The sequence below is a fragment of the Trichoderma gamsii genome, assembly GCF_001481775.2.
Source record: "Trichoderma gamsii strain T6085 chromosome Unknown Scaffold_21.2, whole genome shotgun sequence".
NCBI classification, from domain to species: Eukaryota; Fungi; Ascomycota; class Sordariomycetes; order Hypocreales; family Hypocreaceae; genus Trichoderma; species Trichoderma gamsii.
The window spans coordinates 514,942-542,570 of record NW_020171358.1 but is presented as its reverse complement, the minus strand read 5'-3'; the positions used below and the strand labels follow the sequence as shown (position 1 = coordinate 542,570).

The window sequence follows — 27,629 nt, the reverse complement described above, 5'->3', positions numbered from 1 at the left end:
TTGAATATTATGAGGTGAAGAGAAGAGAATATCAATAGCAACGGCGTTTCCCGCAAAATGTCAGTCAGGCCAGAATGCGAGTGATGATGCGAGCACCAAAAAAGTCGGTGGCTAGCCCGTGCCCCAGCTGCGCTATAGGGCAAATATACAGCGGTCGCGGCAAACGAGGAAAAGAATCAAAGCGATTAAAACGGTATAATAAATTGAATAAGAGGCTGCACACGTAATAGAATTGCCTGAGACTGTTATAAGAACAACTGCGAAAGCAAGAAATATTTTCTGATGCTGAGCTGAAGAGAAAAGTGAAAAGGAAAAGACGGGGAAGGCTGCCTGTTATCTGAAATATTATGGGGGGTAGCGCGTCGCGTCCCAGAAAAAAAAAAGGAACTTGGCAGGCAGGCAGGCAGCTTTGACTTCAGCTCGCTTCCAGCGCTGCACACCACCAGTGAAACAGTTGATGCAACATCAGGCCTCTTTGCAACGGCACAGTATATTGACCGGTGAAAAGGGGTGAATATACAGAGATAAAAGAGAAATTGAATGAATTTTAGAAATCAAGATGAATAAGATTGAAACAAGAGGAAAGTAATTTATTCTGGTGTAAGCTGCACGTTGTAATTCCAGGTCTAAGGGGCTGAAAGATTGAGTGACTCTACCACAGCGCATTCGCTAATTAAATCACCGGTGACAGCTCATAGTGACAACCTGAATTGCTCCAAAAGAATACCAGACAAAACATGAACAAAAGAAGTGCTTTATTTACATGTTGCCAAAAATTACATGTTTGCTTCTCCCTTTTCATATCCGATATCAAGATAAATTTCTTATCAAGTCATACATACACCAAAAAAAGATCACCTAGCAATTCATCTGCCTGCTTCACAGAAACGGGCACCATCCAATGTACATGGCTGCCAAATTCCTTGGGTTGACCGCCTGCTTTATCAGCTCCTCCACTTGTCCCTCGACGCTCAGGGGAATGCTCTCGTTCGGCAACAGTCCCTTGACCTTCCTCTTGATGCTGTCCACCACACTCTGCGGCTGCAGTCTCACTCCGACATCTCTCTTCGACTTTCCCTTGTCCTTTTGCAAGTCTAGCGTGGGATCATAGATGAACGCCTCCAATATGGTCACCAGTGTTTCCTCCTGCTGTCGGAGAATGCTCAATGTCAACTCAGACGATTTTCGAAAAGGGCCTTCGTAGCCGTAGATGCCCATTGCTGCAACCATGTTGTGAGTCAAGCGGAAGGGAACACGCTCGGGCTTTTGGAAAGTGAGGCCCTTGTCAAACAGGCAGTTAAAATCAACGTGAAATATCCCTCCACTGCCCTCTTCCAAGTTTACGTTCTCTCCGTGTCGATCTCCTAGCCCGAGGATTGTGCCAACCATGGACATGACAGCACATGACCGCGTGTATCTTAGGCGTGCGCTGAACCAAGCTGAAGGATTGGGGAATTGCTGGATAAACCACAACGGAAGTACGGGAGGGAATCGTCCTAAAACGTCATTCGTAAACAGGCCAATCTTGCTTTCAGACGTCGATGCTTCCTCCATCAGCTGTCTAAGAGAGTTATAGTCTGGATGTATCTTCTGTGAGGCGTAGAGACCGATTAAAATATCTCGCATCGTCTTAATTCCTGGCACCCATTCAATGATACCACACTCTTCATTGAGGGGCACGACGGCGTAGGTCCGTATATATAGCTGTCGCTTACTAGATTCTGCGTCTCGCTTTAGCGAACGGTTGATAATTCCGTTGAACTCCATTAGTCGCTGGTCTGTGCGAAGGTCGTCCTTTGGTTTGATGAGCAGCATGTAAGACTTTCCATCGCTGCCTCGCGCTGTGAGGCGCCTAGGTTTAGCTATCGAGCTCAACACCAGTACGTCGTCCAAGAAGCAATCTATTGACACCACGTCACGCGAAAATGCTTTATGCTTCTTTACATGTTCTGAAACAGCCGGTAAAGTAGCCGTCAGTCCGCTTTCCACAGGGACAACCAATGGGCACGGCGTGCATTTGTGATTGAACCTCAGGTCTTTCGTCAAGCTGGCATGCACAGTCTTGTTGCCACGAAAGTCACCATTGTGACAAGCCAGCAACAGCTGCTCTGCTAACTTCTCACCCGCCCTAATCAAATATTTCAAATCGTACGAGCCACCGTCGGCCTTTTTGGACACGCTTTTGAGCGTCTGAAGAACCTGGGAACCGCGAGCCTTTCTTTCAGATGCTTGTCGAGTCGTCATTATACCGATCATGCTCCATAGCGCCTGGCGAGGATGGGCTTCCACAACTTTCACAATGATGTGCGTAAGGCGCTCAAAGACATTGGCGTTGGGGTGCGCTATTCGAGCAACGATTTGCGACAGGGCCGTGTAGAAAATGTATGCCGGTAGGCGATGTATGTACTTGTCTAGGAATGAATGTAGTAAGCCCAATTGCTCGAGCCTGCGCTTGTGAAGTTCCCGCGATAGCGAAACTTTGCCTTCCGGAGCTTTATCAACCTGTGCTCCAAGTTCAAGCCAAAGGGTGAGTATCCTTGGGAGGGTTTGATAAAGATATTTGGTACCCGAGTTCAGAGACCTCACGTAGTTCTCAATGACAAGCCTGGCAATCTCGCCAGTGACATAGTTGTCGCTTTGATCATCCACCTTGAGAGGCTGTTCAGATTCCAATATTTTCTTGTAATGGCGGCCAAGGTAGTAATGACCCTTCTCCCATGTAGAATACGTCTTGGGTGGTTGCTGGTATTTTTCACGAAGGGCACCGGCGTGTGTCTGGCCAGCTGCGTCAAGCCATTTCGCTAATAAAAGCTGTGCGCGGGCTGTGAGCAGTTTTTGATGGTTGTTCAGATTGCTGGCAGATCCCATACTGAGCGACGAATTTGTTTTGGTCATGAATTTATTTTGCTCAATGGCTCCCTGGAGGAATTGGATTGCTTTGCGATGTTGCGAATCTCTAAACAGCAGTTTTGCGTTTTCGATGGTGGCTGCATCGTCCCCGAGCTGAGATGCATGCAACACTGCGTTGAATGACTGGTTCAAAGAATTTGCCTTTCGAGCTAGACGAGAGCTGGCCAGCCATAGCCCAGATATATCAATATCAGAGAATGTTGGTCTAGAAATGGCAAAGGCCTATTAGCGATGATCTGCACAGGTAGTTTTGAGTCTCAGCGAGCATGACTTACTGCAAGAGCTGCATAGCCGCTCTTTGTATACCCAAGACGTATTGTCTATCACTAAAGTATGCTCCAATCACCTCACATCGGCCTTCGAGGAGGGACATTGTCTTCATACGCTCTTCATCGTTTTCTGGTTTAGTGCCAATGATGATTTCCAAATCAGTTAGGACATGGCACTTTAACATTATGTCGTGCGCCGCTTGGAGTGATGCGGTTGTCGATGAAGTCATCGAGAGAGCAATATTCTCCTTCATCATCTTGGCAGTCTCGATGAAAGTCTCTTTGGCAGCGCCCTTGTATAGAGCTTCCATGAGAACTCCCAGAGACATATTGAAGTCCTGCAAGACATTACCTTGGAATCGGTTAATGAATCTGTCCAAATTTTCCCAGCGACCCGTGACCCAAGCAGCTTCAACTGCAAAGGGCATGATTCTATTGTCGTTGCTGAGAGAATCCGTTCGCATTCCCTCAACGTGATTGAGCAAAACATCTGTCATTATTAGTTTTTGGTTCTCAGAATAGAGGAAAATGCGAGTGCGGGACATACCATGCTGGCCAGCCTGTTTCAGGCAATTGAGCAAATCTATCTGCACTTCTGCATTGTCCGGCTTCTCGGCGAGCTGCATTTCATACCAAGTCTGTACTGCAGCCCATCGTCCCGCCTTCTTGTGACTCAGTATTTGTTGATTGATGTCCAGGACATGCAAATGAGCTGATATGCCTTCAAGACCATCCGGCTCGTCGATATTGGCATATATGTCTTGTAACTGCTGCAAAAGGCGTGTCCGGTCTCCTGGCTCTCTCTTGGCTTGTTCTGTTTTTTGTGCATGTTGCTCCAGATGAAAGAGAGCTCGAGCATACTCGTTACAGTCAATTGCGCGTTGTGCTATCAGTTCGGCAGGAATACTGTCCAGAAGCCTTTGAATTCTTGAAACATTCTGTTTCGCAGCTTCGGTCAGCCGGCTTGATCGTTTAGCATGTATCCACCTCATAGCATAATCCAAAGTCTGGAAAACAACCTATGCAACATTAGATAAATATCACTTTTCTGTCCATCAAGAATAAACTTACATGGCAAAACCGCTTCATGTCCTCTCTTTCTTGGTATGACGCGTCAGGTGAGGGTTGATAATTCAATATATGCAAGATTTCTCCTAGAATTTGGTCTTTCTCCGTTTGGCTGCTCCTAGGACCCAAAAGAACGTGTAGAACCAGGAATGGGAACAGAAACTCTGCGGTAGATAAATCCTTGACACGAATAATCCGGGTCAAAGGTTCAAAGATCATATCAGCATATGGGTGCTGCCCCTTTCGTAAGAGGTCTACGACGAACGCTCGCAACCAATTGCCATAAAGTCTTCCCGGATGGAATATGGGATATTCCACAGCCTGAGGATTCATTGGCGCTACCATGTATCTTGAATTTAGAAATGGCGCGACCACCTCGCGCACATATTCCGGCAAAGTCATCCATTTGCGGTATATGTCGCTGCCACCAGGTACTCCAGATGCATGGTTGCTGCAAGCTGACCTGATTTCGCATCGTTCAAGAAGCTCTTGCATGGCGTATGATAGAAATCCTTGAAGCTTCATATCAGTCGTGGACAAAAACGATGGCACCAATACTTCTTGAAGTAGAAAAAGGACAAAATCGGTAGCTTCTTCCATCACCTCAAAATTATCCAGCACTATAATGGAACGTTGCTCCCGGACCGCTTCGGTCCTGTTCGAATCCAGACAGCCAATAAGCCCAACACATTCAACGCAGAGTCGAGTAATGTCGACTTGGGCTCCGTTGTATTTACTTGCGCAATCCAGAAGAGTCCTCAGTAGTGTAGCAATCACGTTATCCGGCCGCTGACTGATAGCCGATGTATAGAGAGCGTTCTGGTTGCTCCTTAGGTACGGTGCCAGATCAACCAACGCTTGATGAACAACGCCGGAATAGTCATGGCTAATCCTCTGTGAAAAAATATCCAGATTTTCCTCAAAGACAAGAGACGGGCGGAAGGTGTTAAGTTTAGCCTCTATATCGCTCAAAGCTGCAACATGAGATAGCGATGGAAGACGTGTAATGAACTTCTCCACAACATGCTCATATTTCTGTAACAGATTCTTAAGCATGTCTTTTAGGATTGCCATTGCAGGGGACTCTAGATGGGGGCCATAGCGCTTCACGATGAAGAAGGTGGCCTCGAGCTGAGCTTCAACATCTTCTTCATCAAAGAACTTGAGCATTGCTGCCCAGCACGAAAGGGCTGGCTCGCGTAATGAGTCTTGAGATGCGGCTGATAAAAGGCAAGCTGATATCTACACCATAGTTAGTCGACCCGCAGTAACAATCGCTCTCTTCTGACATACCTGTGGACGTGCAATCCTTGCATATGACTGGCAAATTCGAATCATTTCTTCCAAAGCACGAATACAGCTTATCTGCTCCATGACGCGCGGATGGATCGAGGTTGAGTCATTAATAACATCCGTAAATCGAGCCATAAGCCCGAGAATGTGGGATTGTAGAAATCGGCCGACCAAGTCAGTCTTTCGACTTCTTGTTTCCTTGACGGAGCCTAGAACCATGGATGCCATCATCGTCAAAGCTTTTTGTATCTAAACTCAGTTAGCCTTGCCCGTAAACGGAGGAATAAAAGTTCAAACCAAACCTGTCGTTTACGCGATTCATCAGCACCCGCTGCAGCCTTTAGTAGTTCAATGGCCGTCAGTACAGGCTCAGATTGAACAATGTCTGCAAGACTGAGGGCATGAAAATGGGGAGATATCTCATCCAGACTAGATTTGACAAACTCCTCAATGTTTCCGGATTCCTGTAATAGTAAGAGCGACAATACTGAGGCAGTATTGTGACTATCCATGAGCGGACGCCAGATCTCCGTCTCCTGGCGTGCCTCTGCAATTTTCTGAATCACGTCTTTGCGCTTGTCCAAGACAAGCCATGGCAGTGCATGCGACTGGATTAAAAGAAGAAGCTCATTCACAGAGATCTGTAACAGCTCTGCTATGGCTCGGCTTCGTTGTGGGCGCTGAACTATATCTTTGGTCGCCATATAGGCAAGATTCTTCCAGAAAGGCTCAAAGAGGCGTCGAGGAGTGGTACGCCGCGCTTCAGCGAGGCTTAGCAACTCATTGAAAGCAAATGCCGACTCGATGTTATTACTGCTGCCCAAGTATTCCAGGAGCTTTATGAGGACCAAATTCAACTCATCTTCTGTCACAACTCTTCCCAATTGACCCCAGGCTAGTATTCGAGTTTCTCTCATAAGTGGTTGGTCTGCTTCGGACGCTGATCTAAGAAGAGCGATTGAATTCTTTCTATTGCGTGAAAGTAAAGTCTCCTCCATGTAGTAGGTCGGCTTGGATGGCATGAAAAGCGCCAGCGTTCTCCCTGCTGATATACGAAGCTCTCGTATAGAGCTGTTAAGCGATTGTAAGCACCATTGCCCCGGCCCTGAGGTCTCTAGATTTAGAAAAGCTGCATCTTCACAATGCAATACAAGCCTTCTTAGTGCAATCATGGCGGCAACTCGGGGCCTTCTTGACTCTTGAAACTCGGGTAATCGAATCAATTTGGAAAAAATTTGTCTAGCTTCGCCCTTGGCGTTGTGTGGCGAGATTGTTGGCGAGCTAGAAGAACCTTCATCACAAACCGGGCATGTTATGGGTGCTGAAAGAGACTCCGTGGGGTTTCTTACGCGAGCAGAAGTATCGGCGACGCAGCATATCCGGGATAGAAGGTCCAAAGCTAGTGACTGGTTTGCTTGACTACATTTCTCATAACCGTCCCTATATGTGTGTTAGACTCAGCAATTCGACATTACCTTAAAGACTTACAGAAAAACTTGTTCCAACAATACAACGTCATCATCCGATGGTTGAGCAACTTGAAGAGTCTCAAATATCCCATGCGTCAAAATTTCTAACGAATCTGTCATTTCTTCAGACAATTTTCTCCGTTTCTTCGCGTGTATTGCTTCATTGGATGCATTGTAATCCAGACTCAGATCTTGAATGCATTTGCGAAGCTCGTCGTCTTGGAATTTTGACGGGTGAGCGTGGTCTTGAATGGACTCCTGCGGCAGAGAACCAATGGCTCGTCTTAGAAGAGTCACACATCTCTTGACTATAGTTAGCGCACAGTGTTAATCTTCTTCGGCCATGCAACTTACCCAAATATCAGTGTCTTCTCCGATGACCAAAAACTGCGATGAAAGTAGGATGAGTTCTTGGACAAGCTTCGAGGCTGCAAAGCGGCCTATCGTATAACACTTGAACGAGGCTCGAGTGATAATCAAAAGGGCCATGCCGTAGGTGGACCTCGCCTGCTCGCCGGCTGGAGTCGGTTGAACGAGCTCGTCTGGAGGAGAAATCATTTCGCTGCAGAGTAGGATAAGGAGAGCACATGATTTTTCAACGAGTGACGCACTCGGATGGTCATCGGTAATCGCAGATTTGATTATATCCATAGTCAGCTCAATAAGAGGAAGCGGTGTGCATTGAGATGATAGCTCCAATCGCTTTTGGATATGCCGCAAGTCCAGAAAGGAGTCTATCAGCCAGGGCCCATTATCTAACAATGATACGCTGCTAGAGAACGCCGAATCAGGAGATATCAAGGGGTAGGCGAGTACTCTCGCCAAGCTGGATGCCAAACGCAATCCTTGTGATGCGATATGAATCGAATAAGAGATGCGCGTAGTTGCGTGCTCCCGATCCTTATCTAGAATTTGGTCAAGGGCAAAAGATGGAGGAAGCTCCAGGTTCGTATTGAGGTCCGTATGAGAAGTGGCGAGAGTTGGACTTTGGAGATGGTCAAGGAGCGCTATTTCGATTGGGACTTATTAGCTCCAGGCCATAGCTATAATGGATAGGACAACATACAGGTTAATGATGCACGAAGATACAGTCCCAAGTATGGAGCTACTTTCCACAGACTCCCTGTGCGTGCAACAAGAAGGAGGATATACTGTAAAAATCCTTCAATGGAGCTATCCAGTTCAAGACACTGAGGGTGACCCAAGAGCCTCAGCAGCTGTGGCAGAAGCCAAACCCACAGGGGTTCCTGGCCGCGGAATAACAGCCCGCGATTTTCATTCCGGTGGAGCAGTACCGATGGCGTTTCTTTGATTGTAAATCGCAAGAAGTTGATGGCTTTCTGGGATTCAGCTCGCACATTCGCACGATCAAGAAATGGGTCATCAAGTTTGATGTTTTCAAGAACCACTCGGCAATATACATAGATGAGCATATGGTTGTGCTCAATCCGATCATTTGGTGTTTTGAGGAGGTCAGGATTATCTTTTACGCGTTGAATAATGGCCAAGAGCCCCTTGAGCTCACTATTCTCATCGGATCGAGAGACTTTCGTAGACGATGCAATGTTTTCCACCAATTGCGCCGCCAGTGTAGACGGCGGAGGGCCGCCCTCGCCTGAATCGCCGGCCATATCCAGGCACTTGATGGTAACAACGACAGCCAAGAGCTCGACTCATCGCCAATCTACCACTGAAGGCGACTGGTACCGCGGTTTGGCATCAATGAGCAAATGCTGCCTGATCTTGAGAGACGCGACAAGAAGGCGGCGCGATGTCACGTGATGCCGACTGAATGTTAATTGACTGACGCCCGCCCGCCTTGGCTACCTTGAACGTATCTACCCGAGACTGGCACTTAGAATGGATTCAAAGTATCCACATCAAGAGCAGGCTATACAGATCGACTGATTATTACGCGCTTCAACTGTGTTATCCCATACTTTCTATCAAACTTTTGCTCTTTGGCACCTCCAAGAAAGGAGCAGCCTCGAAGACATCTTATATCCGGCAAATCAAGTGGTCAAACCAGATAACCTCCAATCCCATATTTTTTTGAATTCTCAAATTCTGCTCTTTACTCATATCGCACCCTAATGACGTCGTGTGTTACTCCTGTATTAATGTTAGATCCGATTTGGAGCTCAAACGAGTGTTTTGACGAAGAGCGGAGAATATACAGACCTCCGAGTTTCAGGGTATATGTTATCATGGCTGATCCATAGTTTGCCTCGATCACGCCTGTCAAGCAATAATATCGATGCCATCCCATTTTCTTCTTTTTAGCTGATGACTTTGCTGATTTTGTTATTTTATGCAGATCGAGAAATAGCGTGGCTACTCTCTTCGTTGTGCCGCTGACGTGTATGGGTGCGTCAAGATCATCGTCGTTGCTAAATATCTCGATGTCGGCTTGCGGCTTATGTCCCATAAATACGGGTATATCGCATTGATATTCAATCTTTGAAGGCTTATCATCGGGATACGATTGACCCTAGAGCTCGTTACTACAAGATCAGCTTCTTTTGCCCCTTTTCGACGCACCTTGCGGATGAACCAACACATCTCAACGACGACCCAACCTTCTTCTTTCTCCGACCAGAAGCTGTCCTCTAACTGTTAGCAATCATTCCTGGCCTGCATTTATTTGGTTCACTCACGCTTCATCACGGTTATGCTTTGTCGGGTCGTATTTCGTCAAAAGGCAGGTACCGTACGATCGCCTGGCGACCCGAGATGCGATGCCTACTAAAGCCATTGCAGGCTGGTAATTTCCTAGACCATAGATGACGGCTCCTTTGACCACTGCAGTAACACCATTCTCTGGCTGAAGCACCCGCACTCTAGAAGCGATAACTTCGCGAACTCGGGACCTTAGATATGCGTTCTGTCCGAACCCGCCAACTAGTACGACTGCCGCAACTTTTTCGTCTGCCATTGAGATTTGCTCCTTTATCAAACAAATAATGTCTTTCATAATCGGATCCCATATCTTAGTGGCCATATCGTCTTGCGATATCGTGAATCGATCACGTTTGAGGCCGAGAGATGGATCGACTTTCAGTGTAAGAGGTTCACCCTTTGGAGAAAAATCCCTTTTGAACTGCAGCATCGTTAGACTGATGGATAATAGAATAACCCGTCATTTACGTACTGCTTCAAACTCGCTCAACGCAACAACAAGGCGCTCATCTGTCCAATATTTATCTCCGTGTATTTGCTTCAAATATCGTCGAAATCGCATGTTGAGCATTGAGGACCCGCATTTTCCCCCAGTGCCCTCCGTGACCTCTCTCATCTGGAGCGGCTGAACTTTAGCTACTTCATATGTTATGAGATCTACCGTACCTCCCCCAGCGTCACATACGACAAATTTTCGGCCAGTTTGTAAGACAGATGGGCTCAAATATTTGACAGTATACAGAGCTGCCGCTTCCTTTCATGTCGTTAGCGCTGCAACAGGCCCATCAACTTAGGAAAGACAAACAGGTTCTGATATAAGCTTAATTTTTTGCTCTCCGCCAAAACCAGCCAGCGATGCCGCCTTCTCTGTTTCTTGCTTTGCACTATTGGACCAAATTGCTGGAACGGTGACAACAACGTCCATTGGCGTCGATTGAACTACGCTTGGTGACAACTTGCCCTCTAGGACGCTGATAAAATGGGAATAGAGGCATGATAGATATATCCTTGTTAACTCCTGCGCAGATTCTCCTTCGGTTTTCGTTTCCGATGGTTCATCCAGTCGTCTGTTACACATGGAATCAGCTCCAGGTCATATCTACCAATCATGACTGCGTCTCACAACTTGAACAATCTACTTCTCTTCGCCGATTTCGGGATCTGGAACCCCCACTGCCAGCCGGATGCTACTTTTCGCAGCTCAGTTGGAACTTTAGGGCTATTTTGGGACGAACCGACTGATGGCCAGTCGGATAATACGTGCTGAACATCCGGCTTGGAAGGTTTTAGCGCGGCATGAAACTTTTGCGGCATACTGCTTGAACTTACCTGAGTCGTATCTGCCCAAGCGACGCCAGAAAAAGTGGTTCCAAAGTCAATAGACACGACAATTCTTCTGTCATCGCTCATGCTCAAGCTTTTCAATGCGAAGTAGGCGTCTCCTCTGGGAATTCCCTGTAAGTAGCCGATATGCTTGCGATGACCCGAGCTTGGATAGTCGGCTGCGCTAGACACAATGTCTTAGAAGAGAGTCATTGTCCCCAAGTGTTTGATGGACTGGGGGGCTGTCACTTAATTGTTGAGGGTGCCAATGGGATGCTTCTAGTAGCCCTGCTCGGGCTCCGCTGAAGGTTAGGATAAAAGACCAGCCAGCTACGGGATTCTTATGCCGACCAGGTAAGCCTCTAAACAGCCGTACTCATAATTATTGGCCTGGCACTGAGATGCCAACCATGAAGCATAAACACGCGCTTTTGCGGGACAGGGCACCCCGGACGTGCATGCAGACAGCCGATCCCGTCGCCGGGTATGTGGTGGAGCCCAATGGATGCTTGCTTCGGGCATGAAGAGGTGCCCAGCCAGTAAAGGGGAATACCCACCAGTATGACATGGTCAGGCTACGCACCGACAGTTCATCGTCTGGTAACCCTATCCAACTGAGGCTGTATGGGGTCACTTGAGCTTTTGCCAGGTCACCAAGTCATTGCATCAGGAGTAGGTCATTGGCTAAAAGGAAACCAACACGCGCTGCAAGCAGAAGAGGTAGGATCGATCGTTGACATTTCCGTCTTTAGCTCCATAAACTTCTAGAAAACAACGTCGCCCCATCTGTTCTTTTTCATATCCACGCCACCTACCTAAAGCATACCAAAAGCTGCATACTGCATACCAAAACACAGTGATCAGAGAAGAAAAGAAGCAATGTCGCCAAATCAAGCAGAGACACCACGAAAGCAAGACGACAAGAGCAAACTGGAGGGCGAAGTTCGGCTGCGCCAGTTCACCGAGGAGGTCCTAGACTCGCGGCAGGAGGAGCTTGAAGTTCAAGAAAAAGAGAATTCCAAGTTATCAAAGAAGCTGGAATTGTTACAGCAAGAATTGAAAGAAGCGCAAAGCCAGCTCGCACAAGCTCGTACCCAGCCCAACAAAGCCGAGGAGAGCAAACATCAGGGCACTCGCTCGTCTCCGAGGAGGAGAGACATTACAGAAAGTGAAGCACAGGAGTCATATCAAAATTTGTTTCAGAGTGTTGGGCGTTGGGTCGAGTATCGCATTCGACCTGTCTTGGACGATCTAGCCCGTGGCCACTTTCGCTGCCAGCCAACTTCAGCTCAGTCAACAAGATTCGTATCGCTGATGAGAGAACCAGCGACAAGCTGTCTCAACGTGTGGCATTCCGATGAATATCATTTTACGGCTATTATCATGCAATATCTGTGGCTAGTGTTCTTCGCCAAATCATTCTACTGTCCTCTGGATGATGGGGATGGTGAGACAACTGTGGCGTGGATCGATGAGCTGGAGAGCGCGATATCTAAACTTCCTCGAGGTACGTTTGCACCCTAAATAATGACGATATTATACATTTCCAGCAAAAATTAACATTTCAGACAAGATATTCAGCATTGTAGAGAGTGGAGATCTGAGACGCTTACGGCTTTGACCAGCCAAAAATCCTTCAAATCCAGAAGAGCAGCATATCTCAACCTCATTACCGAAGATCTTGCTTCTCTCTTAACAGTTGTAGTGCCATATTTAACTGCTGCAGAACTGCAAAACTCTCTTCGGACAAGCATCATTGACCCGGCGGTAGACCTTGCACACCGACTGCAGCTTTCTCCAAACATGTTCTCTCTAAGGTGGCCATCACGAACCGCGAGATCAAAACTGGAAACCTATGAATGTATCAACCTTGCCGACAGGGGAGCCATTATGATTTCGGGTGAAAATGGCAAATCAACCGAAGCCCTTAAAAACGCTTCGTATCTATTCGATGTTGCTCCAGGTCTCTTTGTCGAGACAGTCTCCGGAGCAAAGAAGTCGACGGCAAAAGTTGTTTGCAAGCCAACGGTTTTGGTGTATGGAGGAGATAAGGATGGCGATATTCCACAAAAGACTATGACGTTGACAAGACTCTTGTGGGATTTTGCGAATGGATCTAAGGGGCGATCTCTTGTTCCATCGCGAAAAGTATCACCCAAAAGTAAGACCCTGATCTTGAGGCGACATCGCTCAAAGCTCTGATTCATGGCCCAAGGGTCCTCTAGAACACGCCTCGAAGGCGACTGGAGCTATTGATTCATGCTTTCATTTGTTGAACAAACGCAAAACCTGACATCTTGACGATGTTCCTAGAATATAGAAGCGTCAGCAGTGCTGACCAGAAAAGTAATGACAAACGAGCAATAGATTTCACCACATATAGACACTTACATCGCAATGAATCACGAAATTCGATCATTTTCAAGGAAACTATACCGACCACCACTAAATTCTTGTCTCTTCTCTTCTCATGAAAATGCTGGCCACCAGCCCCAGCTCGAAAGGTGTACCTCCTGTACTGAAACGATGGGAACGTCACGGCGCTGGCTTGACTGTGGCCGCGGAGGCAAGGGTGGCACCTTTGACCTCGCCGTTGGGTCTTTCTTATGGTCGTTTTCTTTGTTAGGAGGCTGCAGGGATCGAGATCGTCGCTCAAAATGCTGCTTCGATCGGCTCACCGATCGTTCTTTGCGCGCCGGGGAGCGGCCGTCAGACCGCGCAGGAGAATTTTCATTCCTGCCCCGGACAACCGATAGGGCCTTGAGCTTGGGGGCTCCCAGTGCTGGACTCGAAGGGGCTCTGCCTCTGGTTTCCGGGATAAAGGGGCGGATACAGTTCCGAATATAATCCTCGTCAACGCCTAGGACCCTAGCATCCGCAACGCCTAGATTGATTCGATTGATATACTCTTCCCTAGGACTGCTATCATGAGTGCAGTTTGGATTGACGTATATGAGAACATCGTCCTGCCAGTGCAGTAAAGAGTTTTCTCGCCGCCCCTGAGCTATAAGCCTGGCTTCTCTGGCTACGGCCGCGGGCCCGCCTTTTTCCACTATCCACGATACGGGGCGGCGGTACAGGGCACTCTGTGCTCGATGGAGTAGGACGGTCATGTATCGCTTGTTGTATGCATTTTTCGCAACGCCTTCATTTATGTCCAGCTTGGCTTCGTCGACATCGTCAATCTCATATACGAGACCATCTACCCAGTGTCCATCTGCGACGACGACATTGGCATATCCGCGCTCGTTGATCTGCCATCGATAGTTGGATAAACGGGCCTTTCCGATGAACTTGCTGTTTGGACATCGACGGTTCATTTGCTTGACGTGCAAGTTGCTCCCATAAGCAAAGTATAACTTTGCCGGCCGGCGGTCTAGAGACACCGCTGATGCTGCCTTCTGGACCAGCACTTTGGATTTCTTACCCCCCACTGATTGGCTGCGAATGGCATCCATGGTCAGATTGGGGAATTGGCGGGGATATCCGAATATCGGGCTGTTGTGTTTCTGAGATGAGACTCGGTCTACGAGATTGAAAGGCTGAAAGAGACTGGAAACGTCTGTTCTTACTGTGTGCAGTATGCTGTCTTACATATTGCTAATTATTGCTAGTCACCCATATGATGAGGCGAAAACATGTTTATCGCATGAGAGTCACTCGTTTGTTCAGCAGCCAGCCAGGATGCTCCGTTGGTGTGCGGCTGCTTCCATAGTGGATCTATGATGCAGTACGACAGGTTGGGCAGCAAAGAGACGGGATGACGACGGCGATGCAGGGCATGGGAGTGCAAGCACCAATTGGACCTCACCACGTCTTTGATCCTTGGCATACGAGAGCCTCTTTCGTGGCAGTGAGCATAAAAATTCGGACAACCTTCACTCTTTCTGTTTCAACGAGAGCCACGGAGATGCCCGGCTTCGGAGAGTCATACCCGCTCCTCTGTGCCACGTTCCCTACCACCTCCACCACTCAGGGCCACTGTGTTATGATAGGGGACCAGTCGTCCCTCCCTGCAGCCCCGCGCAAAGAAGATGCTGGAGGGGAGATCCGAAAAGGTAGGGATGAAGAAGTTTGTGGACAGCGCAGCGGTGGCTGGGCGGCTAAAAGTCTGCTGGCTTTGTCTGACTGGACAGCGGCTGGTTATGGCTCAGTGGCCAAACATGGCTGCCCGTTTACTGGGGTACGTATGTAACGTCTAAAAGCGCTCTCTGCAGAAAGTATGGGTGCAATAATTGGATGCTTCTCACAAATGGAGAAGCTGGCAAGCAATTGAGGATGTCATGTGAGCATGCATGCGTCCAATTCGAAATGAATTGACCAATTATCCGCGCGAGCGTGGTTAAATGTGTCTAGCATCGCGAGAGGAGCGAACACCCAGCTTAGCAAGTAAGAAAGCAGGAACCCGAAGTCAGATATCAGCTATGTCGACTACATACACCATCCGACAGCCAGCACATTCGCTTTATCATCTAGCATACCTTTTCTCAGCCCAACTCGTTGTTTGTTAGGCGGACCTGTAGTTACTTGCTTGGGCTGTAAGTGCAGCCTCGTCTTCTGGGATTCAGGTTTCACTTCGTGTTGTCCTTACACCAGATAGCCTACCCAAGATGCCAACGGGTGTTAGGCATTACAACTTTGGTGTAGAGATTGAGGCTGTTGCCAAGCCCTACGGGAATTGCGACAGCTTCACAAACGTGGATTGGTATCGACAGCTGGCACAGAAACTACGCAACCGGGGCATTCAAGCAGTCCATGATGATTGCTCAAAGTACAGCAAGCATCCAGAGTACTACGGAGGGAAGTGGTTTGTTACCCGCGACGGATCGCTGAAGCGGCCACGGCCATATGGTAGGTAATTCCCGATTCTCACCTCTATTCCGTTGCATGATAGAAAGTCATGTACAGAATACTACGTGTGTGATATCTATCATGCACATGAGGCATATGCGCTGACAGAGATGCAATTGATAGTGTGCATGGAGGTTGTATCCCCAAAGCTTGATACCATGCATGGCGTGAGCCCCATCTTCTCCGACTTTTGGGAGGCCATGCGTGTACATTTTAAGCCTCAAGAGGACATTTCATGTGGCGGGCATGTACATGTCACGCCAGTCAACCTCAAAAACAAATTCTCTCTCAGAACGCTAAAGAAGATTGCCTTTGCAACGGTCGTATATGAGGATTATATTGCGGAGATTCTGCCCACGACTCGCCGCGACAACCACTATTGCCGTCTTAATAGCGAGAGCCTCGAATGTGGACTGAACAAGACGCTAGGCTGGAAAAAGAGCTCAGGTGCACTTCGCAAAGTGGCTGCTGAGATCAAATCCAAGACTAAGAAGGCGGATTTGTGCCACTACATGCAGGGCAACCGCTATGTTCTATGGAACTTCCAGAACATCTATCCTCGTCGGAAGGCAAAGCGATGCACGGGGACCATTGAGTTCCGAGGCGGGAACCAATTTCTCAATACCAAGGGGACGTTGGCCTGGGTGGCTTTTGTGCTGGGATTCGTCACTCTGGCGAAGGAAGAGGTAAGCCTATGTTACCCCCTTTTAAATTTGCTTTTTTCCTAGCTATATTTGTTCCTCCCTAATCCGTAACATGGTGATCATGAATGGATATGGCGGTCATAGGGGGGAGAGAGGGAGGGGAGCAGTGGAAAGAGGAGAATAATCACAATTAACCCACCCACCTGAAGTCATCTCGCTTATTGATACGCTTCTTGAACGCAGGACCTCCTCAACAACTACTACTCCTACGTACCGCCCACGGATCCCAGCTGGCCCCATCGCGCCAAAGAATGGTGGAAGCGCATCCGACAGGCGGCCAAGCAGTCGCGGATGGGCAGGCATCTGCCCGACACATATGCAGAAATGCAAACGAAGTGACGAAATATACGCTGTGTGTGCATAATTTGTGACGATAGGGTCGCTTCGGATTTTTTCTTTCAGCCCTGTCTCTCTTTTGACGAACGATTTTGAGATTATTGATACTAGTTTGACATGGCTTTCTGAATGCTTGGTATTCGCTGAGCTGTGCCAGATAGTTTCAGGGGCAGTTTGATGAGGCTCACGATGGATGCCATTATGATGTTATGACGATATAATGTTTTATGCATTACGCGGAGTTTAGGACGACAATTTCCCATATCTTGTTTTTTTGTTGCTTGAGATGGATGGATATTATGGAAGAAAAAAACAACCAGGAAAATATGCAGCTTGCCAGAAACGGATGATACCTCACTACATAGCGAAAAAAGATGGAAATGAAACAAAGGGAATAGGGAAAGGTCGGGTAAGATGATGATTTTCTTCTTATTTGACAGCATGTCATTGTGATAAAACGACGTATATCTTGCCCCAAAGAAAAAATTATATGTTTATATACATGATTCATAAAAAATCTTTCGTAAATCAAAAACGCCTTCATTATCCCGTTATGATGACTCCTCCGTGCTAGGCTCCTCCTCGAATAGGACAAGAATAGTGCCAGCCTTGCAGATATCCTATGAAAGACGGGTTAGATGAGGGGGTAAGTTTAAAATACGGCTTCGAATGGTACTTACGCCTTCCTTGTGAGCAAGCTTCTTGATAACACCATCCTGTGGGGAGCGGATGACAGTCTCCATCTTCATTGATTCGATGCTGGCATCGACTTTTGTTAGCGCGTGTACAAAAATTTGTATCAAAAGATTTTGAAATCACTTACACAACAAGTGGTGTGCCCTTCTTCACAGTCTGTCCCTCCTCGACCTCGTTCTTCAGAATCTTACAGGGCATAGGCGCCGCCACGGAGGCGGTCACTTCCTTTAGGCCCAGAGCCTTCTCGTACCACGACGGCGGCAGCAGTGCCAGATCGGTCTTGACGCCGTGCTGGAAGATGGCTAGCTTGGTTTCGGTGCCGTTCTCTTGAGGAACGACGGTTGAGTTGATCCTCTCGCCGGGGAATCGCGAGTTCAGCTTGGTGACGGCGTCTTCGATGGTAGGCTCGCTGATGACGTTGCTGAAGAGCTCGGGCTCCTCGCCCTTGCGGGAGATGGTGACGTTGTAGAGGTTGTGGCCGGTTTGTGAGACAAAGGCCTCGACGACCTCGCCTTCCTTTTCGCTGTAGCCGTCGAGGACCTTGAAGGCGAGCTTGCGTTCGCTGGTGGAGTTTGTGTTGCCGAAGCCGAGCGACTGGCCGTGCGGGCTGGAGGAACCAGCGGCCTGTTGCAGCTGGTTGCTCAAAACGCCGAGAGCAGCCTGGGCAAAGGTCTCGTTGCTGATGTGTCTGGGCTTGAAGAGCTCCTCCCGCCACTTGTCGATGAAGCCGGTTTCGACGTCTCCGGCGATGAAGGCCTCGGAGGCGCAGAGTCTCTTGAGGAACTCTACGTTTGTGCTCAGACCGACGATTTCAAAGGCACGCAGAGCGGTGGCGAGCTTCGCAATGGCGGTCTCACGGTCATCGCCTCGGACAATGAGCTTGGCAATCATGCCGTCGTATGCTTCCGAGACGACACTGCCGGAGCCGAAGCCCCAGTCCAGACGGATATCTTGATCGGCTTTGGCGGAATCCAGTAGGACAGCGTGGATGAGCTTGCCTGAATCTGGCATGAAGCCCTTTTCAGGGTTCTCAGCATAGATACGGGCCTCAATTGCAGCTCCTCGCTGGTTCATCTGCTCCTCGACCTCAGCTTGAGACAAAGGCAGCTTCTCGCCGGCGGCAATGCGGAACTGCCACTCAACAAGATCCAGGCCCGTGACCATCTCCGTGACGGGATGCTCGACCTGCAGTCGGGTGTTCATCTCCATAAAGTAGAACTTGCCACTGTCCTTGTCCAAGATGAACTCGACAGTGCCGGCACCGACGTAGCCCACGGCCTCGGCGGCCTTGCGGGCTTTGTCCCAGAGGTCTTTTCTGGTAACATCATCGAGATCAGGCGCAGGGGACTCCTCCAGGACCTTTTGGTGTCTTCGCTGGACACTGCAGTCTCGCTCGCCCAGGGCGACGGTGTTGCCGTACTTGTCGGCAAAGACTTGCACCTCGACGTGTCGTGGGCGCACAATGTACTTCTCGACGAGCATGACCTCGCCGCCCTCGCCAAAGGACGCCTTGGCTTCGGCCCTGGCGCTCTTGAGCTGCGTCATGAACTCGTCCTCCTTCAAGACGATGCGCATGCCCTTACCGCCGCCGCCTCGCACGCTCTTGAGCAGGACCGGGAAGGTGATGTCCTTGGCGTAGGCCAGCAATTGCTCCTCGCCCTGCTCCGCGCCGTGGTATCCCGGCACGCAGGGCACATTGGCCGCGTTCATAATCTCCTTGCTCCGCGCCTTGTTGCCCATGTCGGCCATGGCCGTTGCGGGCGGTCCCACGAAGACGATGCCCTCCTCCTCGCACCGCTCCGCGAACTTGTAGTTCTCCGACAGGAAGCCGTAGCCCGGGTGCAGCGCCTGGATGCCGTGCTTCTTGGCCAGGGCAATGATCTTCTCGCCGTCCAGGTAGCCGTTGGCCGGGCCCAGGCCCAGCGACTGGAAGCCCGAGTTGGCGTGCCATGAGTTTGCGTCGACGTCGGTGTACACGGTGGTGGCCTTGATGCCCATGCGCTCTGCCGTGCGGTTGATTCGGATGGCGATCTCGCCTCTGTTGGCAATGAGCACGGAGCTCAGCGCCGCGGTCTTTGCGGTCGATGCTGTGGAGAGGAATCGCGGGACGGGCCTCAGGGAGAGGCGATTGGCGCGGAGGGAACGCATGGCGACGGAGCTGCTGCACGATCTGGGGGTGGGATCTAATTCTATCTGGAGGAGGAGAAGAAGCAGAGGAGAAAACAGATTGGCGAGGCCCAGGGGCTCAATTAATCAATCCAAGAAGAAATCAATTTGTGCCTGCAGCGGCCGGGCCAAGAGATGCTGCTTCGCCTTGCACAGGCTCAATCGGTTAGAAGCTGGATAGAGCCGACCGCCAGCAGCCGTTTGTAGCCGCGGCAGCTGAGAAGCACCTCCAGCTGGAAGCGCCGACGTCACCCTCGGCCGCAGACCGTTTGCGTTTGGCGGTACCTGCGCTTTTGCAGAGAAGCTCCATAATGAAGCTGGTACTGCTCTAACGGGAGCTGGGCGTGACTAAGCGCGGTCCGTATCCTGTTCCCCTCCCCCACGTTTGGAGCCAAAGTGCTGCTGTTAGCTCGAGAGCCTTGGACTACCTGCTAGTATTAGCTTCCTAGCCTTAAGACCATCGGCTGATCGGATTGTCGGGAAGATCTCAGGCGGGAACAGAAAAACGGCTGCTTGCTTCTTCGACGTCACACGTTTGTGCTGGAAAACGGCTTGATTGAAAGAGCAACGCGGAACACAATGGACAAGATCCCGCTCAACTACGAGGCGTCCGAGGGAGACACGCACAAGCGCCAGACGAGCACTTTGCCCACCGAGGTGGTTCAATGCCTCGAGAATGCTCGATTTGTATGAGCCCCAGTCGTACACTACTGACAGTTGAAGCTATCAAGGGGATGGAGGCTGACCACGAGTTGTTGCGAATAGCTTCACCTGGCCACTTGCACGGACAACGTGCCCAACGTGTCCCTCATGAACTACACCTACCTGCCCTCGTCGCCCTACTCCGACTCTCCCGTCATCATCATGACCACCAACCCGGCCTCGCGCAAGACGACCAACATCATCGCCAACCCAAATGTTTCTCTCCTCGTGCACGACTGTAGGCTTCCTCTCTCTCTTCCCCTCTCTATATATATGTACGGTCCCATTTACTGACGTTGAATCTTCCAAAAGGGATCTCCCACCGTCCTCCAACCCAAGGCCGTCGCATGTCCGGCGGCTCCCCCACCCCCGAAACCCGCTCCAGCCTCGCCGCCCTCCTCCTCAACCTAAACACCTCCGCCGTGTCCAGCATCAGCGCAACGATAGGAGGCGCCGCGCGGATAGCCCCCATCGGCTCCGAGGAGGAAAAATTCTACGTCGCGCAGCACCTCGAGAACAATACCTTTGAGGAGGAGGGCACGCCGCTGTTCCAGCCGGTGTCGAATACCCCAGCAGATGATAGTAACCGCGGCGAGAATGATCCGAGCGGGCATTTCGTGGCTGGCGAGGAGGTGCGTGTCATTGTGGTCGATATTCGCAACGTGAGGATTAGCGATTGGAAGGGTACGGTGAGGGATTGGGAGTTGACGGCGGATGCGCCGCTGCTTAACGGAGGTGCTTGATAGATAGGCTGGCAGGCTTGGGGGGTTTTGTCAAGGTTGTATTCTTTCTATTTGATCATATTTATTATTAGAGGCGTGGCTAGGCATCGGCATTGGGCATAAAAAACATTGATAGTAACTAAGGGGGAAAGAGAGAAAACTGGTAATTGTATTCATCCTCATCCAGCAGTTATTCACAAAAAAGTTTTATCTTCGTTTACAGGCATTCTCATTTTCTCATGACAGTTGAAAACACAAGCAGTAAAAGTCAAAAACTAGTAATTCTTTCCGGGCAGAAACATTCATAGCCCCATTCTGTAAAACGCTATTCAGCATGTGAGGTTTCTGTCATGGCCTCAAGCATACGAGAGCATCTCTGTTTACTTTTAAAAATACAAAACATTTGTCGCAAAGACAACAGCCTGTCAGCCTCTCGTGTATAACTCTTCCTCCAATCTGAATAACCGAACCAATCCACTAATTTCTGCCTTAGTAATACAATTTGGTTGATGCATAATCGAACATCGCTCGTCCATACCAATCTATACTAGATAAAAAGTCGCTTCTACCTCGCCAGTCCGTACCCTAAACGCCAAATTATAGGTATATATCTCAGAGTAAATCAAAGAGAAGAAGAAGCAGAGGCAGGATAAGAAAAAAAAAACCAGCAATCTCGTGTCTCATAATGGTCCCTCAGCTGAGGTAAGGATGATTAATTCACCTTGCCCACTCGATGACTTCGAGTGCCATCATGACAAGGAACAGTGTAGAAGGAAGAATCCTAGTGCATGTGTTAGTGAAAGGCGCAATGCTAAACAAAGGGTTAAGCGTATGGAAATGCTTACCAGATAACGTAGCTCTGAAACAGGATCCTTCCCATGGTCTTCTCATACACATTATTGATTTGGCATATTTGGGCAAGCTGAAGCGCACTGGGGGCACCGGTAAGAAGGAAGCATACGACAATGAAGATGGGATCATCCAGGATGCTGATGGGCAAGTATTTTGCTGTGAGAGCTAGGATAGGCGCCATAATCAAAGTTGGTAGAACCATTCTGCTCAGCAGCGAGGCAATCATGAGCTTGTTGCCAATCTTGTCCTCTTCCGGGTCTGTAGGGAAATCGTGAGCGGCTGTGTTGCGCGCAAGGTTGGCGCCAAGAACAACCAAGATCAAAGGTACGGCAACACCTCCACTAGACGAAACGGCGTTGGTGACACTATTCTTGACGAAAGAACCATCCTCAAAGAACAGCTGTTGGAGATTCGGGATAGACGCAACGACGACCGCAATGAGCATAGCCCACAAAGGTGGATTCATGAAATCCCAGATGAATGCGTAAATCTTTGTGATTGACATCTGGATGAAAGAAAGGCAGGTTTTTACCGGCTGAGGAAGACGCTGATATTGGCGGGTCATGGCCGCAGACGCCTTGTCTTTGAGAGAACGTAGCGATTTCTTAATTCGGGCAGCAGCTCCGTGCTCGACTTCAGACTCATCTCGAAGACGAATACGAGGAAATGAAAGAATATCATCTTCCAAGTCTGTATTGCTGAGCGCGCTTCCACGAGGGTAGTTGCCCTTTTTGAAATTCAGCATATCGTCATTGTCGACCGAGGAGGCAGCCAGTGAAGCCCGGGAGTTGTTCGCAAGAGGCGTGCGTCCAGCAGGTATATAAACTTGAGAAGCATTGCTATCGCCATCATCTTCGGTATCGCCGTCCAGGCCAGTAATGAGAATCTCGGGTTCCGGTTCGCTTGGCTCTTCGTCCGTGTACCTATACTGGCCTTCTTCGGCAATTTCGTCTTGATATTCGGCGTATTTATCCTTGGGGGCTAGCAAGACGTGGTATCCCCAGCTCCATCTGACAAGTTGACCGAGTTGCTGGAAAATAAGTAGATAGAGGATGCCGCGAGCGCCGACTTCATCGTCGTTATCGCCAGGTATCCTGTCCCAGTGAAGACCCTTGATTGTCTGCGAGAGAGAAAGAACTAGAGAAATGGGCAGCGAATTCGAATTGCCAAAGACGCCCATGGCCGTGACAAAATTGGACGCTCGCTTATTGAATCGAAATACTTTGGCAATCAAGATCGAGACTACCCATGATACGAGAGTTTGTACGATAAAAATGGCGGGGATGATGGCGAGATCGGATAGTTTTTCGGCATTGAGCTGGGATGCTAGCTTGGTGAAGACTAAAACGATGACATGTTAGATAGGCGTTCAAAGGAGAACAATAGAGACATGGCAAGAGGCAGCAACATACTCAGGCATGGCGTGAAGAGCATCACGTTCAGATTGGCCAGGAACTTTTGCTTATCGGCATCGAAGTGGCCAAGGCGCGCGACGATGTATCCCGGCAAGCTCACGCAGACTACTTCTAGAACAGCTTCGAAGACGAGCAAGCAAAGATGCGATAAGGAGGGATGCGACGGCGCAGCTGACTCAAAGACCTTGAGCGGCATATCGTAGGCCTTTTGGGCCAGCACGGCCAGCCGAAACGAAGTCGGCGGCGTGAGAGAGGCGGCAGGATCCATCAAATGTGGCCCCGAGACTTGGAATGATGGCTGAGTCGCTCGCGAACTGGCGATATTGAGTTGGATTGAATCGAGTAGAGGTCGTCGTGTATCGGCGCTGTTGTAACGGATTGTTCAGGAAGAGATTTTGCGACGATACGCCAGAAAAGGGCGAGATGCAAGGGTCAAAAGAACAGTAGAAGAAGAAAGAAAAGAAGGCAAAAATCCTTTGCTGAAGCCTGCAGAGTGGGAAGCCCTTGGGATTGGTTCACAGAAAGTTCAAAGCGTCGTCAGCTAGCCGCTTGTCTGGGACAAAATGGCAACGGAGCTGGGATGAGGTCACCGGGGAGTGCTGAGCGTGTCTCCAGGTTCAGGGGAGTTTTGACAGGCAGGCGATGCCAAACCAGCCACAGATTGGCCTCTTGCCGCGCAGGCCGTGAAATTGGGGGTTAAAAAAAAAGTAACGAGGATGTGATGCGTGTTAAATGAGATGCTGCAGGCAATATGAGTGACGACTTTTAGAGTGGCTGCGCAGCGTCTGTAACGGGGCCATGCTGCAGGCAAAGAAGAAAAAACCTGAAGATGCCACTGAATGGGCCTCCAATGGCGCACCGGTTTCGCCAGCACTCTATGATGCTGTGGTGCGACCGGGACTGCATAACGGCGCAGGTAGCACGACTCAAGCGATAAGGGAGGCGAATGGTCGCGCAACACGCAAGAGTGACATGAGGACGAGGCGCGGAAGAGCTGGGCCAAACAAGCTCTGGCCGGGCTGCCGGGCTGCAGCTTAGCGGCCTCTCTAGCTCTCTGGGTGCCATTCAAGTGCCCTCTTGGCGCTGCTTTGGGGCGTCACGGCGCGGCTGATGTCACTCTGGGTGGAGGACTGCGCTGCCAGGTACTTGCGGCCGCTGGCCAATGGCATCCCTGAATGCGAGCATGAGCCCTCCAAAAGAGGCCTGGCCAGGGGAGAGCAGCACCACAGGGGGCGTAGGGCTATCAAGCAGCAGCGTAGCGATGAGAGAACCAGCTGTCTGGCTGCATTGCTGCGATCTCGTGTGGCTTCATGCTCTGCCGTTGACCTGCTTTTTGCAACTGTTTTGTCGTCGCCGGCGAAGTGGACCTACAGCGTAGAGATGACTTTGGTGGGCATTACACAAACCAGCTAGCCAGCCAGCCACTATCGTCGGTATGCTGCGGAGGCTTTTCATGGCTGTGAAGGATTCGTAGTGAGCTTATTTTCCTTGGCAGGCTTGGCGCTGGCGAGCAAGCGGTAAATAGAACCCTTCAAAGCCTGATATCCTCCATACGGCTTAGGTCGTGTGCCACTGTGTCAGGGAGAGATAAGGCCGGGCGCCTCTTTGCTTCAGCCATACATTCTGTGGCGTAAAGGCCCAGCATCTTGGCAAGGCATCATGATGCCAGTGCAAGCAGATTAATAGTAACAACTTCAACCAAACCACAGCCGCATCACACCTTATCTCCAAGACATTCAGGCCTCTAGCAAACTCGTATATGCACCGTACCTTGATATGACGGCTGGCAGGAAATGAGATTGTCTCATCCCTTTTGGAAGAGAAAGAGGCTACTAGTACTACCAGTAAAGGACTGCCAACGCTGCATTTGATGGCCTTGATTTCCGTCTCCCTTGAAAGCCTCACTTTTTCCCGTCCTGCAAGGGAGCAAAAAAATCATACGGCGTGCGACTACCTACATGTAGGTTAGTCCATGACTTGGACGCCAGGCTTTTGGATACTGTCACTTCTAGCCTTACACGCAAGATGCGCAATATTGCCAACGTTGTATTATTTTTGATAGCTCTCAGCCTTGCACGGGTAGCTAGCTCCACTACGTAGAAAGTGGCTGTAGGCGTGGCACATCCATAAAGACACCAGCCATCCACCGAGAGTCAAGACAACACGCAACGTGCAACCAATGAAAAACAAAATACCAGCAGCTTATCGTCACCGTGGATGCGCACAATGTCGTGATGTGCTCGTAGCAGTTTCAACAATTTGGTCCATCACAGGCACAAAGGTCAACGATCGAGATTGTAAATATAGAGTACGTCATGATAAACGCGATGGAGGGGGAAATGCGCATCAGTTGTTTGAAACGAGCAAGGCGCCGATCCCTTCCCGGCTGGGTTACACAATGCACAAAAAAGCTTCATAGCTACGAAATATGATGCATCTGAACCGCCAGGGTCCCATTTGATTACTAGTTTATTAAGTCACCCATGCTGGGCTGAGGGTAGCATCGATGTGGGGACCTTGTGTGTAGACGATTGGGCTGCGTGAGTATCGATACAAAATGGCGTTTGTGCATACGACCATGCATCCGGTGCTGCCTGCATGCTTGTGGGCTGTAGTAAACATGTAACTTATCCACAAATAGATGTAGCAATTAGCGTCGAGATGCCATCATGAGACGAGATTGCAAACACGGCAGAGGCAACTCAGCAGAGACACCAGCCGATGCAAGGGCAGCGATTCTGGCGCTTACAACGCAGCTTGTCGGGCAGCCACCGCCATGGCCAAGGACCTGCGGTAGCCTCTGCTCGGCAGCCAAATAACGAGGCGTCAAAGGCCCAATCGAATGCAGGGTCGTGAGAAGTAAACAGAAAATACAGCAGATGGATCCTGGGGTAGCCTGGTTTTCGTAGGATGGATGGGCCCCCTAGCCCTCTTTTTTCCTTTTCAGTGGCTTCATAGATAACATTAGGAGGTGAAAGAGAGAGGATTCGCCGCCTCTAGGCGAACGGGCTTGTCATAGCCTTGGCCCGTGATAGGCCGCTATTGCTTCAAGGCACGGCTCGGCGACCAGAGGCGGTTTCATAATGAGATCTGTCTGATATGGATCGTCGGCTTGGATCCCGCGCGGCATGTACCCTCCTATCCGCCAATACCTGCAAACTTGAGAGCAGCTGGCGTCATCGTCATGTAGTCGTCGGGGCGAAAATACGAAACAAAAGCGTACCCGCGTGTGGGGTCCGCCAACCATCACAGCGGATTTTGGTGGGATATTCCGCAAGAGGCCTCAGTCACTATCAAGACCGGTCCAAGTCACAGGGCCATATCAAACACGCAGCAGTGAGAGACGCCGCTGCCGCCTCTGATCTGTGCCCTGACAAATATTAGCAGCGGCTTGTAGCGCCCGGCGGGCACTTGTTCAGCGTTTCTAGCTGATATAGTAGGTACTTTGTAGTTTATTGTACTCAGGAGACGGTAGTGATATAAATCGTCAATTGCAGCCATATCCCCCCTTCCCTTTCCTTCCATCGCTCTTCTTTCGATTCTTCATCTTTGCCCTTTTGTTCCACTTCCGCCCTGCCTGTGGGCTTTTTTTTTCTTTCTCTCAAGCCCAACGCTGGACCCCCTGGTGTCTGTCCTTTTGCTTCTGCATTGATACCGAGTACACTCATTCCCTCGCCCAGCCCAAAGCTGACTGAATCACGTCACACCTCACGCCCGGCATAGACTGCGACTTTAGGCACCTCTGGTTCTGGTCTTCTGACTACCCATCCGCTGCCGTATAGCAGGGTCTGTTCTGCTGCGTCCCCTGCCCGCTGCCGTCTTCGCGAGACAAACAACAGCATTGGATAGGTAGGTTATTAACCAGTGCAGTGCGCTGGCCCCAGCATCTTTTACCCGGCGGCATGGACACAGCGCTGATGCCCACTTTTGGGTCACGACAGACGAGTCTTGCCACCAATCCCGGCGCGCCAATTGACGGGCGGCCTGTTTTATATGACGTGCCGGCTCAGAGACGCCGCCTGACGATTATCCTGCATTTGACGCACATCGGGCCTTCGCATCGTCATCGTCACTGCCGCGACAGAAAGCGCCAGAATCTCCAACCACCAACCCCGCACAGCGCTGCATCTTTGGGCATTCGCTTGCCCTATCGCAGGCTAGCATCCACTGCAAG

At 49.9% G+C, this 27,629-nt stretch overlaps 8 protein-coding genes across 8 annotated transcripts; 3 read left to right on the top strand and 5 right to left on the bottom strand.

Moving 5' to 3' along the window:
- Positions 1-879: 879 nt before the first annotated feature.
- Positions 880-8,640, bottom strand: TGAM01_v206377 (hypothetical protein; the record flags this gene model as incomplete). The annotated part of the gene is made up of 9 exons (XM_018809857.2): positions 880-3,115; positions 3,186-3,669; positions 3,727-4,198; positions 4,251-5,489; positions 5,541-5,789; positions 5,843-6,980; positions 7,029-7,312; positions 7,364-8,016; positions 8,076-8,640. 9 exons carry the CDS (start codon positions 8,638-8,640, stop codon positions 880-882), a joined length of 7,320 nt encoding a protein of 2,439 aa, XP_018656913.2.
- Positions 8,641-9,083: 443 nt separating this feature from the next.
- TGAM01_v206376 (hypothetical protein) lies at positions 9,084-10,766 on the bottom strand (the record flags this gene model as incomplete). Its single annotated transcript, XM_024549861.1, has 5 exons — positions 9,084-9,500; positions 9,551-9,611; positions 9,667-10,109; positions 10,161-10,442; positions 10,494-10,766. 5 exons carry the CDS (start codon positions 10,764-10,766, stop codon positions 9,084-9,086), a joined length of 1,476 nt encoding a protein of 491 aa, XP_024405425.1.
- Positions 10,767-11,890: 1,124 nt separating this feature from the next.
- On the top strand, positions 11,891-13,213 carry TGAM01_v206375 (hypothetical protein; the record flags this gene model as incomplete). Its single annotated transcript, XM_018809855.1, has 2 exons — positions 11,891-12,518; positions 12,717-13,213. The coding sequence occupies 2 exons, from the start codon at positions 11,891-11,893 to the stop codon at positions 13,211-13,213; spliced, it is 1,125 nt and encodes a 374-aa protein (XP_018656911.1).
- A 266-nt stretch (positions 13,214-13,479) lies between these two features.
- Positions 13,480-14,469, bottom strand: TGAM01_v206374 (hypothetical protein; the record flags this gene model as incomplete). The annotated part of the gene is made up of 1 exon (XM_018809854.1): positions 13,480-14,469. The coding sequence occupies one exon, from the start codon at positions 14,467-14,469 to the stop codon at positions 13,480-13,482; it is 990 nt and encodes a 329-aa protein (XP_018656910.1).
- A 1,152-nt stretch (positions 14,470-15,621) lies between these two features.
- TGAM01_v206373 (hypothetical protein) lies at positions 15,622-16,905 on the top strand (the record flags this gene model as incomplete). Its single annotated transcript, XM_018809853.1, has 3 exons — positions 15,622-15,862; positions 15,986-16,548; positions 16,750-16,905. 3 exons carry the CDS (start codon positions 15,622-15,624, stop codon positions 16,903-16,905), a joined length of 960 nt encoding a protein of 319 aa, XP_018656909.1.
- Positions 16,906-17,453: 548 nt separating this feature from the next.
- On the bottom strand, positions 17,454-19,746 carry TGAM01_v206372 (hypothetical protein; the record flags this gene model as incomplete). Its single annotated transcript, XM_018809852.1, has 3 exons — positions 17,454-17,522; positions 17,583-17,661; positions 17,726-19,746. 3 exons carry the CDS (start codon positions 19,744-19,746, stop codon positions 17,454-17,456), a joined length of 2,169 nt encoding a protein of 722 aa, XP_018656908.1.
- Positions 19,747-20,343: 597 nt separating this feature from the next.
- Positions 20,344-21,209, top strand: TGAM01_v206371 (hypothetical protein; the record flags this gene model as incomplete). Its single annotated transcript, XM_018809851.1, has 3 exons — positions 20,344-20,451; positions 20,530-20,704; positions 20,779-21,209. 3 exons carry the CDS (start codon positions 20,344-20,346, stop codon positions 21,207-21,209), a joined length of 714 nt encoding a protein of 237 aa, XP_018656907.1.
- Positions 21,210-21,905: 696 nt separating this feature from the next.
- Positions 21,906-23,723, bottom strand: TGAM01_v206370 (hypothetical protein; the record flags this gene model as incomplete). The annotated part of the gene is made up of 3 exons (XM_018809850.1): positions 21,906-21,969; positions 22,034-23,381; positions 23,453-23,723. 3 exons carry the CDS (start codon positions 23,721-23,723, stop codon positions 21,906-21,908), a joined length of 1,683 nt encoding a protein of 560 aa, XP_018656906.1.
- Positions 23,724-27,629: the final 3,906 nt, after the last annotated feature.